This window comes from Mytilus californianus, unplaced genomic scaffold, assembly GCF_021869535.1.
Source record: "Mytilus californianus isolate M0D057914Y unplaced genomic scaffold, xbMytCali1.0.p SCAF_14, whole genome shotgun sequence".
Lineage (NCBI taxonomy): Eukaryota > Metazoa > Mollusca > Bivalvia > Mytilida > Mytilidae > Mytilus > Mytilus californianus.
In genome coordinates, this window is record NW_026262626.1 from 20,172,614 (window position 1) to 20,189,313 (window position 16,700).

Here is a 16,700-nt window from a genome sequence, read left to right on the forward strand (position 1 = left end):
TAAATAAATCTCATGTTTCACACCAATTATGTAAATTTAAGCATTAAATCTTTTAAATGTTTTTTCGGTATATTTTGTTTTCTGGAATTATACCCCTCATCCCCTTTTTATAAATCCTGATCCGACCCTAATACCAGAGAAGACTGTCCCATTTCGAACACCAAATTTTGAATTAAGATTAGCATTAACATAAGAAATGATCAGATTTTGTTATATTATATGTCTATCTAAAATTTCATATTTCAAAAAAAAAAACTGTTTTCCTCAAAATTATCGTTGACGCCCTTACATTATATGTATTTCATTTCTTTTGCTTTTTTTTAAAGTTAAACTAGGTATACTTACGAAAATAATAATAGAAATACATGTTACCGATTCATAAGCGAAAAAGTAAAATTCATATAGGCATAAGAATGTATAAATTAAGCTTTGTCAGAAGAATAGGTCCAATTTAATGGCAAATTTCAGACTTTTATTGCTCTGCTTGGCTATGAAAAAATATAAAAGAAACTATCGCACCAACCTTGCACCAAAAACGATTCTTTTATCTGAAGTTTGATATGTATGAACTTGTCCAACTGTTAAAATTTCAAATTGATGCAAGCATAGTGCGGTGGTCAAAATGTAGGAAAACCATCCCAATTTCTGTATTTTTGCTCATTTTCCCCGAGTATGACGTTATTTACAACTACCATTGTGACGTCTTTAAATATTTTTTGTGAGATAAAAACAGTGTTATTTAAATCATTGACTCGCACTCTAATAATTACTGGAGAAAAATCTGCTCGGTTTAAATTTTTATTATTTTGTAAATCTGGGGCCATTTTATGCCATTATAGCCCCTACTCCTTTAATTAAAAAAATACCATTTGATTTTTATGGGGGGGGGGGGGGGGGGGGCTAAGATGAAAAATGTTGTCCTGCATTTTATTTTAGTTGTAATCTCTGTCCTGCCTTTTTATTTTTCACTCTATTCGGTCCTGCCTTTTTTTGTATTAGTTTATCCTGACTTTTTTTACATAAATTGTTTACAAATTTTTTTTTATTCAAAACTCCTGTCCTGCCTTTTTTTCAAATTTCATCCTAGCCCCCCGCCCCCCATAAAAATCAAATGGTAGCTTCCTAAAATGATAGATGTCATCCTAAATTGTATCAGATACAACCATTATCATTGTGTCTGTATCAAGTCAGTGGTTTTTGTATGCGAGACATAGGGATTACAATCCGACGGCGGAGTCGGCGGCAACGGCGTAAACTATTTGCATAGAGCTTTATATTTTAGAAGGTAGAATACCTGGATGATTCATATCTTGTATGCAGATACAAGGTACCTTATGTTACGTAATTTCCGTCTGTCATATGTCCGTTGTCCTTGACCTCATTTCATGGTTCAGTGACTGTTTTTTTTGTAAGGTGAAATACTCACTTATTATGAGTAATATGATAACTATATTTGGTATATGGGTTCCTTGCAACGTCTTTATGTTCGTCAGGTAGGGTTCACCAAACCTCGACCTCAAATCATGGATCAGTGATCATGGTTAAAGTTACGTGGTCAAGTCCGTACCTCAGATACTGTAAGCAATAGGTCAACTATATTTGATGTATGGAATGATTGTAAGTGTACATGTCCGACTGGCAGGTTTCATCGGACCTTGACCTCATTTTCATGGTTCATTGGACAGTGTTAAGTATTTGTGATTTGGTCTATTTCTCAGATACTATAAACAGTAGGTCAATTATATTTGGTGTATAGAATGATTGTAGACCATTGTAAGCTGTTCATGTCTGTCTGGCAGAATTCATATTACCGTGACCTAATTTTTATGGTTCATTGGTTAATGCTAAGATTTTGTGGTTTGATCTGTTGTTCTTGTTAGGTACTATAAGTGATATGACCACTATATGTGGTGCACGTAATTATTGTAAGGTGTACATGTCTGTCTGGCATAGTTTATCTGACCATGACATTTTCATACATCATTGATAATGTTAAGTTTATGTGATACTCTTAGTTTGTAACCCGGATTTGTTTTCCCTTAATCGATTTATGACTTTTGAACAGTGGTATACTACTGTTACCTTTATTTAGACTGGTAAAACCTTAATATTACAGACTTTTAACATAAATTCAATCATAATAAGTAAAACAGGCGAGACATTTCAGCGTGTGCACTATATTTATGGATAATGGGAAGCGTATGTGATACACCTATATTCTGCGTTTTCGTTCTCTATCATAATTTCATTCATATAGGATTGTCATTGAGACAAGGGGTCCACGGACACCATTAAGATATGTATGTCACCACAATTAAGGAAATTAGAGATTATATTGACTGTTATGAGGTGTATGTGTTACAAACAATCACGAATGTTCCACTTGATGCAAGTATTACGTCTTTTTTCCTCAATTGTGGTGAAATCATCTAGTGCGATTTATCAATTATTGTGTACTTGAAATAAACAACACGACTATATATAATGCCACTAGTAGAACAGGTATGGCGGTTCTGGTTGGGTTTTTGTTGCGAAATATTTTTTTGCGTAGTGTTTTGTGGAATGTTATTTGGTGTATCGTTTCTTTTTTCTTTTGTCCATGGAGTTGTCTTTTTCGACTTATGGTTGGTGGTCCTTGGTACTTTCTCGTCCCATTTTATTTCTCATCAGTGGTGCAAATTATTTTTGGCATGATTTGATAGAATATAACATACATTAAACTTACAAGAAAGAAAACTTGCATTTAATACAAAAAAAAGTTTAATAACATTTTTATTTCATATTGTGCACATTCAATAGCTGATAAGTGACTAATGCTCTAGATTTTCAACTTCGAAGAGAATGCCACACACACTGACCAAACAAGCATCATTATCCTGTGTTAGATAGACATTTTATATCTTTATTTACTGTTACACAACTGGAGTTACTCATTGGTTCACAAATACCTAAAATTAACAAAAATGAACAATTTGTCATAACTTCCAACATTACTAGTAACTTACTACTGGATGATATATATACACTGTCCTAAATCAGAAATAAAAGTGACATGAAGCATTATGGGTTATCGGTTAAAATGTCCATCAAAATTTTCCTTTCATATTGCTTCTTTAATAATAAATTTTCTAAACATTTATTTAACAGTTGATTGTTAGCAAGTTGCTAGATGTTTCATAAATAATTGTTATTTCAGGCGCGAATCCGGGATTTAATGTTTGTGGGGAGGTCACACAGTGGCGTTCAAGAAAATTAGGAATTAGAGGACAATATTTTGACAAAAAAAACTAGCTATAACTTTACCTATTATACTTTACTTTTTTTTTGTTTAAGGGAGACACCGCGAAAACGTAATGATTTTTGCGCGCAAATGTAATGGTAATGCGCGCAAACGTAATGCACCGGTTGCGCCACCGTCTGACGTCTCCGCGCCTGTGCCTTTGTTGAACAGTATTCGGAAATATTTTCTATAGTTGACAAACATGGTGGAAGAAAAGGTTAATTTTCAAGATAAGCGTGAAACCCACCTGGATGTCCAGAGGCAGCGGCACTAGGAGTTCCACCTTTTGTCCACGTGCAACCCGGGTCGCCAAGTTCCTCACCATTTGTACGTCCATCTTTGTCTGAATCTTTTTGACAGAGTTCTTTCGTCCATTTAAAGCCTACGGTTTTAAAATCCTGTAAGGAGTAAAGAAGCAAATTTAATACAGTTCAGATCAGTCGATAAAGACACAAAGCAGAGTTGTTTAAAATGTTTTCAACGTAAAATGTAACAAAATAAATTACCATTGCTTCGGATCAAGGAATATTATTTAAATTTGTCAAGAAATATTGCATTTATCGAATAAGTGTATGGACTCTTTTGAGTTTTGTAAGTTTTTTTATGGTAACTTTCTTGTTCCTATATTATGTTTAACATTATTTTAATGTGTGGACTTGTAAATAGCAGTGAGTTTTCCGTGACTTCTTACATGAAGTAATCATGGTAATAGCCGACAGGTTACGTGTATAGTTAAAGCACAGTATATTTTTTAAGAAAGCTCAAACTGTAAATCACGACTTACTTCTATTTCATTTTCGTAGGGTGGTTGGAAATTTTCATTATTTGCAATGCATGCCCGATAAGGTAAAATTGTAGACAAAATCTTCAAAACGTATCAGGATGCTCAGACCACGTGGTAATTTTCTTCAGTTGGAGATTAGATATGGTTCTAAGGAACGGACGGACGAAAGACCAGCGGTTTGCCGCAATACATTTGTTTGTTGTTTTACAGAAATAACACGATTATAAAACCCTAAGGCATATATTAAAAAAAAACAGCCTATTAGTCAAAAATAAGTTCCATTTTTAATTATTTAACGAATATCTGAACGAAAAGCAGTAACTTAATAAACATATCAACTGGGACTAATATATATTCAGGTATAAGACGAGAATTTTGTTAACGTATGTATATATACTGAATACACTAATATGTATATTACATACCTTAAAAATTAATGTATTTTACCTGTGTATATAAATAGGTCCTAGATATTAACTTTATCTCATGTGTTTACGAATTGGGATATGAGGTAAACAAGATTGTCAACATGGTGAACGAGACAACAGTTACTATCCACCATTGGACAATAAACGATCGAGAATGTAAACATGTTTTCTACAGTGTGTAACAATAATAATCCTAGGATGAACAACAAAAAGTTACCAGTCCAAATGGATTTCTTGGTCCTCCTCCTGGTTCCTGATCGTGTCCTACTCCCTCCCATATTTGACCAGGCTTTCCAGTACAAGGGTCTGGTACTTTGTATCCATTTGGAATATCATTTCTAAACCATGGAAATCCAAAAACACCAGTTGTAAAAACAAGATATACAATAAGTAGGAACATGACCTCTCGTTTATCTCCTTATAACTCGTAGTATGTCAAACATGTCGTGGTGGTATCAATATTATATGAAATGGCTAACCTTTATCTGCCTTTTGTAAATTTACTACATCTACAGTAAAAGAGGGTCTGGATGGGTTTACAGAATAGAGAATAGTGCGCAAAAAGTGTGGAATAAATGACAAAAAATAGAGAAAAATAAGCAAACAAAAATAAAGAATACAGAATAATAGGATGCTGAAATATAAAGAATAATGAATAATGCGCAAATTTAATAAAAAATAAAGAAAAAAATAAGGATTAAAGAAATAAAGGGCCCCCATCAAGACCATCGTAACACTTGATCGAATCTTTATGTTACCGCGGTACTGAAATTGTGTTGGTTAGACCAAAATTTGTTTTAGAGTGACTTTATCGTCGATGTACTTATGGTTCTGTTTACAATAGTACAGTTCCTGAATTTTGAATTAAAATTCGTTGTAATCGATTTGGAGCACAGTACACTTGTTTTATGATGATCGCGTTTGGTTATTGCGCTGAATCAGAATCAAAGATATTGAATTTAGCATGTGCAGCATATAAAGGTACTAATAAACTATGCATAACCCAGCGCTTTAGAAATAACATGATATACAAATGTTTTAATTCTTTCAAATAAAAGTTGTTAAATGTGTAAAATCCTCCAGATGCATGAACAGGCTTTTCATTGTTGGTTTTGTACCCTTTCTTAGTGTTGTCTCTTCAAATTTTGATGAATTAGGATAAACAATCTATTGGTGGCCTTCGGCTGTTTTCTGCTCTTTGGTCAGGTTGTTATCTCTTTGACACATTCCCAATTTCCATTCTCAATTTTATATTTGAGATGTGCATAATATGCAAATCAAATGCAATATTAAGTATTTTTGTATTGATTTGACTGTGCTAAATATAGTCCAGCTAATTTGAATCAATATGAACAAAACTTGTTGCAAATTGGTTTATATTTATACTTCGGTATTCTGACTAAAGACTAGAACAAAAGGATAAGCTAAATTTTAAGGTAATGTGAGTTTTCACCCTCCCTTTTATATTGTTTTAGTTTTATTAAATTTGAAGTTATCAATATAAAAATAAGGAGATGTGGTATGATTGCCACTGAGACAACTATCCACCAAAGTATAAATGAAGTGGATTTACGCAATTAAAGGCAACCCGTACGGCCTTCAACAATGAGAAAAACCCATACCGTATGGTCGGCTATAAAAGGCCCCGAAATGAAAAATATGAAACAATTCAATTGAGAAAACTGACGGCCTAATATTCACATTAACTTTAACCTGCTTTTGATCTTTTGGTTTGTTTCAAAGTTCATCTTTTAACAGATATCACATACACTGGTAAATGTGGTTCAGGGCAGTTGTAACTCATTTGTTGAAATTCTTTGCTTTGATCTGAAAGTAATTGATAGGATAATCATGTGCAAAGAACATGCTGTACATTCATATTTCACAATAGACCACTTTGGAGTTCGTTGCATTTCCGTCAAAAACTTTGGTTCAAGTGAACATCATTCGTGCGTTTAGGGGCATCGTCAATTCCTTCTCATGTTGAGCGAGAGGTTGAAAAAATATGCTATAATGCACGAATTAGTCAAAATTAAATAAAGGCGTGCATATTTGATCAAATTTACGGTGAAGGACATAACTCGAAAGTGATCTATTCAAAAACATGAAATCATACAATACGAATGGCCGAAAGAACTTGACTACATATAAATAAGATGTGGTATGAGTGTCAATACGTGTATAAATAGTTCAGGATCTATAGAATGAGTGTAACTTTGTCCGATTGTAGAAAAAATGTGAATACTTTAGTAACTGAACATCAACACCGAGTTCCCTTTTATACGGGATGATTTATTAGACATAAGTAAATATACATGTATTGTCATCACCGACGTGGAAAACAATATAAACACCGACAATTTGACCTTTGTACCACCTTGATCTGTAAACTGAACCTCATATGCTAGTTAGTTTTATGTGTTTGTTCTTGATTTATTTTCTTGTCTGTTATTTTGAAGCGTTGTGTCGAAAGTATGGAGTGGTGATGGGGAAATAAGATATCGTGGTGGCAATCAGGGTCAATAGTTTTCATTTTATTTCTCCTAGCTGTCGATTTCATTGTGCCAAAAACAAATAACAAAAACAAAACCGGTCCAATTTAGTCGCTCAAGGACTTCTGGTTGTATTTCAATCTTGTTTGCTTTATACTTTATATAGTTTTTAGTGTGTATGTTTTGCCTTAATTACGTTGCATGACCTTTGTTTTGTTTTATATCATTGACATTCTGTGTTATCTATATTTCTTTCTTTCTTTTACTATCAAAATGTATATAAATTTAAGAGGTTCGGGATGGGTTTTATAGAATAGATAGAGAATGATAGGCCCCAAAACTATATCAATAGTGAGGAATAGGCTAAAAGTAAAGAACAGCGATAAATGGTGTGCTTAAATATAACGAAAAATGAGATAACAATTACATATCAAGAATACAGAAATAAAGACCCTCATGTTAGTTGGTTTTAGTACATCTGTAAGAAATTGTGTACGGAATTAAAAACCAAAACCTACCAATGAGATTATATTACACTAGGACATTCGAATGGTGATTATTTTGTCCACAACCAACGACTGTAGAATAAAACCAAATATATAACAATACATGGTTAGCGGATCTAAAGAAAGTACCACTTTATAAATTTGGTGTGTTCAAAGTGCTTTCCTAAATTTATCTTTAACAGGAACGCTCAAAACCAAATTTTGAAATCATGGAATGCTACTTGACCACAAAGAATAGAAAAGGAAAATTTATAAGGTAAACTTTGAATTAGGAAGATTGATCTTTATTATTCTCGAACGAGTTGGTTGAATGTTATAGACTATCTGTTTTACAGATGACGACAGATATGCTCCAATTGTTGCAATCACAATGACCTCCTCGTCTCCTCGGGTGTGACCTACCGAAATAGACTTAATAGTATCACCGGGTTTGTACTTACACGAGCAACACGACGGGTGCAACATGTGGAGCAGATTGAACCGTTCTGATCTCTCCCTCCGGAGCACCTGAGACCACTCCTGGTTTTGGCGGGGTTCGTGCTGCTCGGTCTTTAGTTTTCTAGGTTGTGTTTTGTATACTGTTATTTATCTTTTGGTCGTTTTTTTCCCCTAAATAAATGGTGAAAATGTCTGAGCTTTAACCCAAAATGTACAAAAGTGTTTAATGAATTGATTAACGACTAGCATTAATAAACAATGGTAAATGAATATGAGCGAGTGCGGAGATTTTAATTTGATTGGAATGAAGCTTGAAGAAGTTAGACGGAGAAACCGTACACCCTATACAATTTCATCAAAAATGACAAATTTCAACATTCACACTCGTAGTATATCATGTATATGTACAAAAAGATGCGAAATATAAAAGTTCTAGCTTAAAAACTGGAAGAAGCGTTAGCCGGACAAATCATGCATGTACAATTGTATCAATTAACATAATGTAAAAGAAAAAGATTGAAACTTGAAGAAGGCGTTGGTCAGACAAGTCACGTGCCATGTAAGAGACAGGCGGACAAAAGTCTGGTGGTTTCATTGCGGAGCCAAACAAGTGAACAAAATCTAAAGTCGACAACCATAAATTTATTAATGAGGTTGTGTTATCTTCGGGACAGATACAGGACAGCCATATAACTCCGTCCTCATTCCGATGTAGTTAGAATTGCTGTTATTCTTCTTGTGGAAGTCTATGATGTTTATTCTCACATACTTTGCTACCATTGGTGGATCTAGAGTCTGATATTTTATCGTTGTCTGATCAGTGTTTCCAACGAAGTCCTATAAAAGAAACATTATTATTATCAATGTTCAGATAAGCCAGGTAAACTTTGGCATGTGTTTAGGCAAACCCATTTTTTTTTATTTTACTCAGATATTTTGATCGTCCCTGTAGAATAAATGGGGAAACCTGTAATTTGGTCTTAATTCACTACCAAAATTCAATGCATTAAACTTTAGGGTATGGGGTATTGAGTATTAAAGAATATGATCGACAGTGAAACCTTATCAAGATAAACCATGCGATATTAAAGACCGTATATGATCATTGTTTATAAAAAGGTTACCTCCGCTCGAATGTTTCAGGTAATTCTATTGATCAAACATTATTTTCTTGTGGGGTGATTGCAAATAAGGGAATGAAACGACACCAGTGTGTGTGTCCGTTTATGGTATACTGCCAAGCTTTAAAATTGACACATTGATATATTTGAAATGTGTCTTCTGTATGGTATATTTACAATGTGTCTGCTATCCAACTGCGTTGTACGCCTTGAACAAGGCAGCAAATAAATAGATAAAATAAATAAATAAATGAATAAATAAAAATAGACAAAACATACAAACGTACACATAAACGTGCTCATAGTATATCCCGATGTCCCCGCAAAAATTATTGAAATAATTTATATTAAACAAATCTTCAAATCCGTAATATATAAATACATCAATATGAAATGTAATACGATTCGTTCCGTATTGCTCTTTAATAAAAAAAAAAAATGTTCTCCTTCATGATTGTTTTCATATGTTTCTATATATATATATATATACAAACCTGTGAATTACAGTCAGTTTTGTGTTCGTGCCAGTGATTTCCATCAATGGAGTAGTATACGGTAAAATTGGTAACCCATACTTCACAACAGGGCGCTCCCTAAAAATCAAAGCAAAGTTTTATATATGTCCTTAACTTTTCTCAAAGAATTTTTTTTGATTCGTTTTGTTTTTCTTATATGAAAAAAATACAGTTATAAGTATATAAATACTAACTCGTCTTTAGTTACTATGTTGTGTTTTGTGTACAGTTTTTGTTCTTTATTTTTCATTTTTAGCCATAGCATTGTCAGTTTGTTTTCGACTTATGAGTTTGAATATCCCTTAAGTATCTTTCACTTTTTCTTAAGATTGTGCTGTAAGTTTGACGAGACAAATGCTCTTATATATATATATATATATATATATATATATATATATATATATATAAAAAGTGTACCAAAATTCGATAATAGGGTATTGGAATAGCGCGGAAAAAGAATGCGAGTAAAACCAAAACTATCATGCATTTGATACTGCTACGAATGGCAAATGCAGGCAGATCCAAAAACACATTTACTGCTTAGACACGATACTAAACGTGACTCCCCCCCCCCCACAAAAAAAAAAAAAAAAAAAAAAAAAACACACACACACACACACACACAAAAACCAAAAACTAAAAAACTAAAAAAAAAAAAACAACAACACTTTTGTGCACAACCTTAATGATTTGGCAAATTTCCTGTTGAACGCAAACAAAAAAATCGATGTTTTTAGGGATCCAATGGACATTGATATACAAATTGATATTGAAACGCTATTGTAGCATATAATAACGATGTAAAGACACTCGTTTTTAAAGACTCTGTTTTCTTGTTTATCTAAAAAAAAAACTCTTAAACAGGTTTTATCATTCAAGTCAGTATTGAATTTCGTTCTTGCTTCATTTGTGTTGTATGTTTTCCTTTCTTGTATTGCTAATGCTTTGTCGTATGTGTTTTGCGGTTATCAAATATATGTAGTATTTCATACGAATTGATTATAAATAATCAACTAATAATATTCCATTTGGTGAAGGTTGAGCGTAAAATTTAGCTTCTAATTAACTTATGAAAGTTTAACGATCGTAACCTTGAGTAACATATCAACACATACTCATGGAGCACGTGCAAAATAAGTGATATGTTAGAGAGCGATGTTTGTTTTCTTTCCTTCATATTCTTCATTCTTTCCCGTATGTTTTAAGGGTATTGTAGTAATGAAAGACATTTATTCAATATCAGTACATATCTAAGCATTTAAGGATGTTCGTTCTTCTTTTTTTTTAAATTTTTTGCCAGATATTCGGAATCTTCTGGTTTTATCCATGTAGTGTCATTAAAAATTTTGCCCGCTAACCCCTCCCTTTTTTTCATAATTTTATTACATATAGTTTAGTAAGCCATATTTGAAAATCTTATAAAATTCTTGTTATTTTTTCATTGTTTTTTAAAGAAAAAAGGTGCCAATGTTAAATGTATGAAAAATCTAGAGAGAATCATTTCCCGCCAAATTTTCAATGTCTTATTTCTCGAAAACAAGCACGCGGACCCTTTATTTTTTTTCTGCTTTTTAAATTCCTTCATTTATATACTATCAATTTTTAACAGTCTTTTAAAAAGCTTGTTATTTTGAAACAGAGTAGCAAATATCCTTAAATGCGCACTTGTTTTATAATAAAACTTAGCCATTCAAGTATACAAAACATGTTCAACTCTTCTGATAAATTTGAAATACCATATGACTTTAGATAATTAAAATCATTAAAATATATAAAACATGTTCAACTTTTTTTATATGACTTTAAATAACTAAAACTACCTGAGTTGCCAAAGCCGTTATGACATGTGAAGAATTCAAGTTAATTTGAACCCAGTCCTTTGATGTTGTCTTAGCTCCTGTGTACCACCCACGTGCATGATTAAGTCGAGCATTTCCTGCACTAAAATCTCCAAAGCTTTGACTGGAGGATACACTAGCGTCTAGGACTGTACCATCTTCCATACCAAGTGCTTCACCACAATGAGCACTTCTGCTACCAAAAATAAACTTTAGAACCATTTTCGTAAATTATATCATGTTATCATAATTCTAATTTTGGTATATAATGAAGTTTAAAGTTATTTCAAACCAGGACATTAATTTTTCTTTAAGATCGAGTTTTTACTTTGAAAGGTATTGATTGTAGAAAAAAGTCAGTCAATAATCTGGCTTAATTATTTAGTCATTAATCAGACTGTTGTTTTTGTTTTCGTTTGAATTGTTTCACCTGCTGCCATGTCGCGGCCTATTATAGCTGACTTTACGATAGATATGTACTCATTGTTTTAGGCAGTACGGTGACCTATTGTTGATTTAAAGACGTGGTATTTAGCCAATATATGTCACCGTACGGCCTTCAATAATGGGCTCATTGTAAACCCTCGTACGGTGACCAATTGTTGGTTAAATGACGTGGTTTAAGCCAATATATGTCACCGTACGGCCTTCAATAATGGGCTCATTGTAAACCCTCGTACGGTGACCAATTGTTGGTTAAATGACGTGGTTTAAGCCAATATATGTCACCGTACGGCCTTCAATAATGGGCTCATTGTAAACCCTCGTACGGTGACCAATTGTTGGTTAAATGACGTGGTTTAAGCCAATATATGTCACCGTACGGCCTTCAATAATGGGCTCATTGTAAACCCTCGTACGGTGACCAATTGTTGGTTAAATGACGTGGTTTAAGCCAATATATGTCACCGTACGGCCTCAACAATCAGCTCATTGTAAACGGATATTCTTCTAGCCAACGCATTCCTACTTTTTTGTTCTTACTTTTCTACACATTTGTATTCTCAAGTACCCTGCATTTCATATTGCAGAATTTTCATTAACATCCTGTCTTGTGCAAAGTCTTTTATTCATTTTCAGGCCTCACTGTGTTTTGACACATGAGTCATATTTATTACTATAGATATATTATCCAGTGCTGTTTGGCATTCGGTTTTAAAACGCGATTGCATAAGGATGGTACAAAATAATTCAAATCTATCCGGGAATAAAAATAAAAGTAAATATAAGGAAATTCACCTCGAAAGTTTGGCAGCTGGTGGCGGACTTGAAGGTGGGGACTGCTTCTGCAGACGCATTGCTTCCCGCGTTTTATCTTGCAGCTGAGTAAGGAGCGCCTGTTGTTGTTGTCTGATGTCATGAACTGTCGTCTGTAGATTATGGTACATCGATAACACTTTTCTGTATTGACTTTCGTAAAACGTTGCATTGTGCATGGTAGCATTCAGTTTTACTAGTAAATAATGAAGAAAACAAATTTAAAATTGCAGTTAATGACAATTTTATCAAACTTCTAACCGATATATATATATATATATATAATATGCGCACTTAGAAACATATTTGTTTGGTGTTCTTTGCAAATGATTATAAAAATAAGAAGCTGTGGTATAATTACCAATGAGACAACTCTCCACCAGAGACCAAGTTAAAACGAGAAAACTGACGACATGATTTATCTAAAAAAACAATGAACGAAATACCTATACGATATACAGCGACAAACGACAACCACAGTTAGGCTCCTGACTTGGGACAGGCACATACAGAATGTGGCGGGGTTACACATGTATACGGGCACCCAACCCTCCCCCTAATCTGGGATATCTAAAATGCAGTTTTGTCGGTTTCGGAATCACACCAATCAACCATTTCATCTGCGGGTTCAGATTAACCAATCAATCATTTTTCAGTTTTTATTGTCTGTACGGAAACAGATATGATCTCTCAATATTTTATTAAAACATTAACCCGAATAATCATGTCGTTACATTCATATACACTTCACTATCGAATACCACTAGAAGCTAAAAAAAAAGAGAGGCGAAAGATACCAAAGGGACATTCAAACTCATAAGTCGAAAATAAACTGAAGAGGCCATAGCTAAAAAAAGAAACCGACCAACATAAAAACAACAGTACACAAAACACAACACAGAAAACCAAAGACCGACCAAAACGAACCTTTCGAAGTATTTAAACCTTAAGCACTTGCGTTTTGGTTTCTTAATGAAATCTGAAGACTAGAAATACTTTCAGGAATACTCATTTTTCAAGGTTTATAAAGGGAAATGAATAACCGTGTACCACAATAATTAAATAAATACTAGATAAATAAACATTGAGAAGTAATAAAAAGATATTAACAAGCATTTTTATCATTTTTCTCTCTACATTTATTTACAACATGTAGTTTTTTTCTTTAAGACAGTTTACCGTCACAAATAATTTCTTACCTTCGCACGAAGCCGCTTGTAAAAGATCCGAATGATTGTTCAGCATACCAAGTGCCTGCTTAACTAAATTAACTTCTTCAATAATTTTATGGACATCTTGAAACCGTACGTACTGTTCATGGTGAAGTTCTTTGGCCAGGTTGTACACACCAACACTAAGGTTATGAAGAAATGCTCTATCATGGTCTAGTCCACGGAAAACGTGCTGTAACTCTCGTGTAACCTCGTCCTGGATCGCCGTTGTGTTTGTTTTCAGGATTTCTAAGTCATGTGTAAGTGGAGTTACTTGTGAATCTATGGACTGTTTAAGTGTTTGTATCTGGAGTGTCGTATGGTATCCCAGATTATTTAATTTTTCTTGAAAAGTTTTCTCATAGTTAATACTACAAGCTAAATTTGCGGCGCATTGTTGGTAGTTGGTATTGGCCGAAAATTGTCCAAATACAGAAACAGTAAAACAAAAACACAACAAAATCCACATTATTCGAATTATCTTGTGGTCAGTTTTAAAGTGGGAAATTTGACTCTAACCTCAAATAGTCATGAATTTATTATTTAAGTGTACATATAAAAGATAATTCGACAGGTGCTTATTTTAAAACTCGCTTAAACGATTATATATTGTATCATGTTGTCATGTCTCTTTGTTTATTATCTCTAGCTAGATTACTGATATATTCGCAAATAGACTAGTATTGTCTAGCCATAAGAAGTCGAGACCGTTTTATCAATTAAATGGCCAGGTGCTTTATCGCCCTCTTCTAGAGAATTTCATGTTTTGTTGCACGATTTAAAATATATATATTTATAATATATATATAAACAACATTTTCCAAAAGACCGAAAAAGGTCTTTGTAGGTCTTTTGGAAAATGTTGTTTGTGCTGTATTTAGACCCCTCTACCAAGAAATTTGTTTTGCATGCACACGTATAAAAATTGCGGTTTTTATCCAACGCAATCATAGGTTGAACGTTGTTTTCAATTTAGACTTGTTTATAATATATATATATTTTAAATCGTGCAACAAAACATGAAATTCTCTAGAAGAGGGAGATAAAGCACCAGGCCATTAATTGATAAAACGGTCTCGACTTCTTATGGCCAGACAATACTAGTCTATTTGCGAATATATCAGTAATCTAGCTAGAGATACTATATATACATGTTAAGGGGCCAGCTGAAGGACGCCTCCGGGTGCGGGAGTTTCTCGCTGCATTGAAGACCCATTGGTGGCCTTCGGCTGTTGTCTGCTCTATGGTCGGGTTGTTGTCTCTTTGACACATTTCCCATTTCCATTCTCAATTTTACATATATAAATTATCTAAAACAAGGGTAGCTCCAGGATTCTTAATAAGAAACATATTAAAAAATTTTATCGAGAAAAGAAAAAGTCGTTTTTTGGTAAAAAAAGAATGAACAGGGTATAGCTTTGAAATAAATTCGTCGTTTTGAAAAATAAATAGAAGACGTACACAATACATTTCATCTATTTATTAGTGGAGGAGGCTGTGATTTCCTTCTACCTACACGGTATCACCAGTAAAGATTTATCCGAATAGTCCAACCTCTAAGGAAACGTATTTTGAAAGCTTGTTTATTTATTTTTTGTTCGTAAAGTGCATTGAAAGCTTGTTTATTTATTTTTCGTTCATAACAGTGCTTTGAAAGCTTGTTTGCATTTCTTCGCGGATTAATTTTATAATTTTATTTTCTAGTTAAGTTTAAATAAATTTTTGGTTGTGTGTTGTTTTTTTTAGTTGTTATTGATGTTTTTTGTTTGTTTTTTCTTTGGGGGAGGGGGGCTGGGAGTATTTGTTTTTATCGTCATTTTGTTTTTCTTATTAGTGGCCTATTCGTTATTTGATATTCAATATCAACCGGCTGCTAGCAGTCTGTTCGATATTCAAATTTCTTAGTTGAAATAATAAAAAGTAAATATTTAATAACATTAAAAACATGATAGTCATAGATAATGTGAGCAAAACCAGCAAAATGCAATCAAAGATGTATTTTCGTAGATAATATTCCTAGAAACAATGCAATACTCCATACAATTAATGTTTACAAGGGGCAAAACTTTTTTTAATATTATTGATCAACTTTTCACGAGACATTGCTAATATAAACTTTTGATATAAATTTCATAAAATTCTTCTATAAATGTAGGCTTGAGAGCGTTTACAATGCAATTTTTCATACAATTCATATTTCAAGCTCTCTTTTTAAAATAAATGATCGGCAAACTAGTCTTAAAGTGCATTTACACGGTACGATTTTCCATTCGATTTTACATCCGATTTGATACCGTCGATCAGGTAAATCGTACAGCGTTCTGTTCACACGATACGATTTTCCATCCGATTTTGAACAGATTCGAATAGGTGCTTTTGCTTGATAATTGACTAAATGTCACGTCGAGTATCATATAACTAAAAAAAATCCTACGTTTTTTTTTTACGTTTATTTATAAAATTTCTAATGTCATATAAGATAATATTCTTCCGATATTGTGACGTTACGATTTCTGGAAGGACTTCATACTCATATGCATGTATTTTGCGACATATTTTGGAGCTTTAAACAATAACGGAGAACAGTTATGTTTTTTTTTAGTCGTAGACCTCTATGGTGTACCTAGAAATATCTCTATATAACCAAAAATCCTCTAAACATTAAACATATAACTTAAATTTTTTTTTTAGCTTGTACATGTTAGCTATCCATATCTGATCCTAATATCGTGGCGCAAACTATTCTGCTCATGTTTTAAAAAAGTGCTGAATGCAAATTTAACACTGAGTTGTAAGCGATATAAAAATGCTTTCGTCCTACAAAATGTGT

General features: G+C 33.2%; 2 protein-coding genes across 2 annotated transcripts; both read right to left on the minus strand.

Annotated features, from left to right (window-relative positions):
• Window positions 1-2,758: 2,758 nt before the first annotated feature.
• LOC127724354 (temptin-like) lies at window positions 2,759-5,009 on the minus strand. Its single transcript, XM_052231296.1, has 3 exons — window positions 4,710-5,009; window positions 3,528-3,678; window positions 2,759-2,948 (listed from the first exon to the last, which is right to left on the minus strand). The coding sequence occupies exons 1-3, from the start codon at window positions 4,890-4,892 to the stop codon at window positions 2,872-2,874; spliced, it is 411 nt and encodes a 136-aa protein (XP_052087256.1). The 5' UTR covers window positions 4,893-5,009; the 3' UTR covers window positions 2,759-2,871.
• A 3,541-nt stretch (window positions 5,010-8,550) lies between these two features.
• Window positions 8,551-14,405, minus strand: LOC127724351 (uncharacterized). The gene is made up of 5 exons (XM_052231293.1): window positions 13,859-14,405; window positions 12,642-12,855; window positions 11,385-11,595; window positions 9,544-9,642; window positions 8,551-8,765 (listed from the first exon to the last, which is right to left on the minus strand). Exons 1-5 carry the CDS (start codon window positions 14,337-14,339, stop codon window positions 8,574-8,576), a joined length of 1,197 nt encoding a protein of 398 aa, XP_052087253.1. The 5' UTR covers window positions 14,340-14,405; the 3' UTR covers window positions 8,551-8,573.
• Between the last annotated feature and the right edge of the window lie 2,295 nt (window positions 14,406-16,700).

Excerpts from the sequence above, each read along its gene's own strand:
- LOC127724354 (XM_052231296.1), bottom strand. The coding sequence starts at position 4,892 with ATGTTCCTACTTATTGTATATCTTGTTTTTACAACTGGTGTTTTTGGA. Across the intron at positions 3,679-4,709 it reads CAAGAAATCCATTTGGACTG|GATTTTAAAACCGTAGGCTT; the intron begins GTAACTTTTTGT and ends TACTCCTTACAG. Across the intron at positions 2,949-3,527 it reads CGCTGCCTCTGGACATCCAG|GTATTTGTGAACCAATGAGT; the intron begins GTGGGTTTCACG and ends TGTTAATTTTAG.
- LOC127724351 (XM_052231293.1), bottom strand. The coding sequence starts at position 14,339 with ATGTGGATTTTGTTGTGTTTTTGTTTTACTGTTTCTGTATTTGGACAA. Across the intron at positions 12,856-13,858 it reads ACAAGCGGCTTCGTGCGAAG|TAAAACTGAATGCTACCATG; the intron begins GTAAGAAATTAT and ends ATTATTTACTAG. Across the intron at positions 9,643-11,384 it reads TAACGGCTTTGGCAACTCAG|GGAGCGCCCTGTTGTGAAGT; the intron begins GTAGTTTTAGTT and ends TTTGATTTTTAG.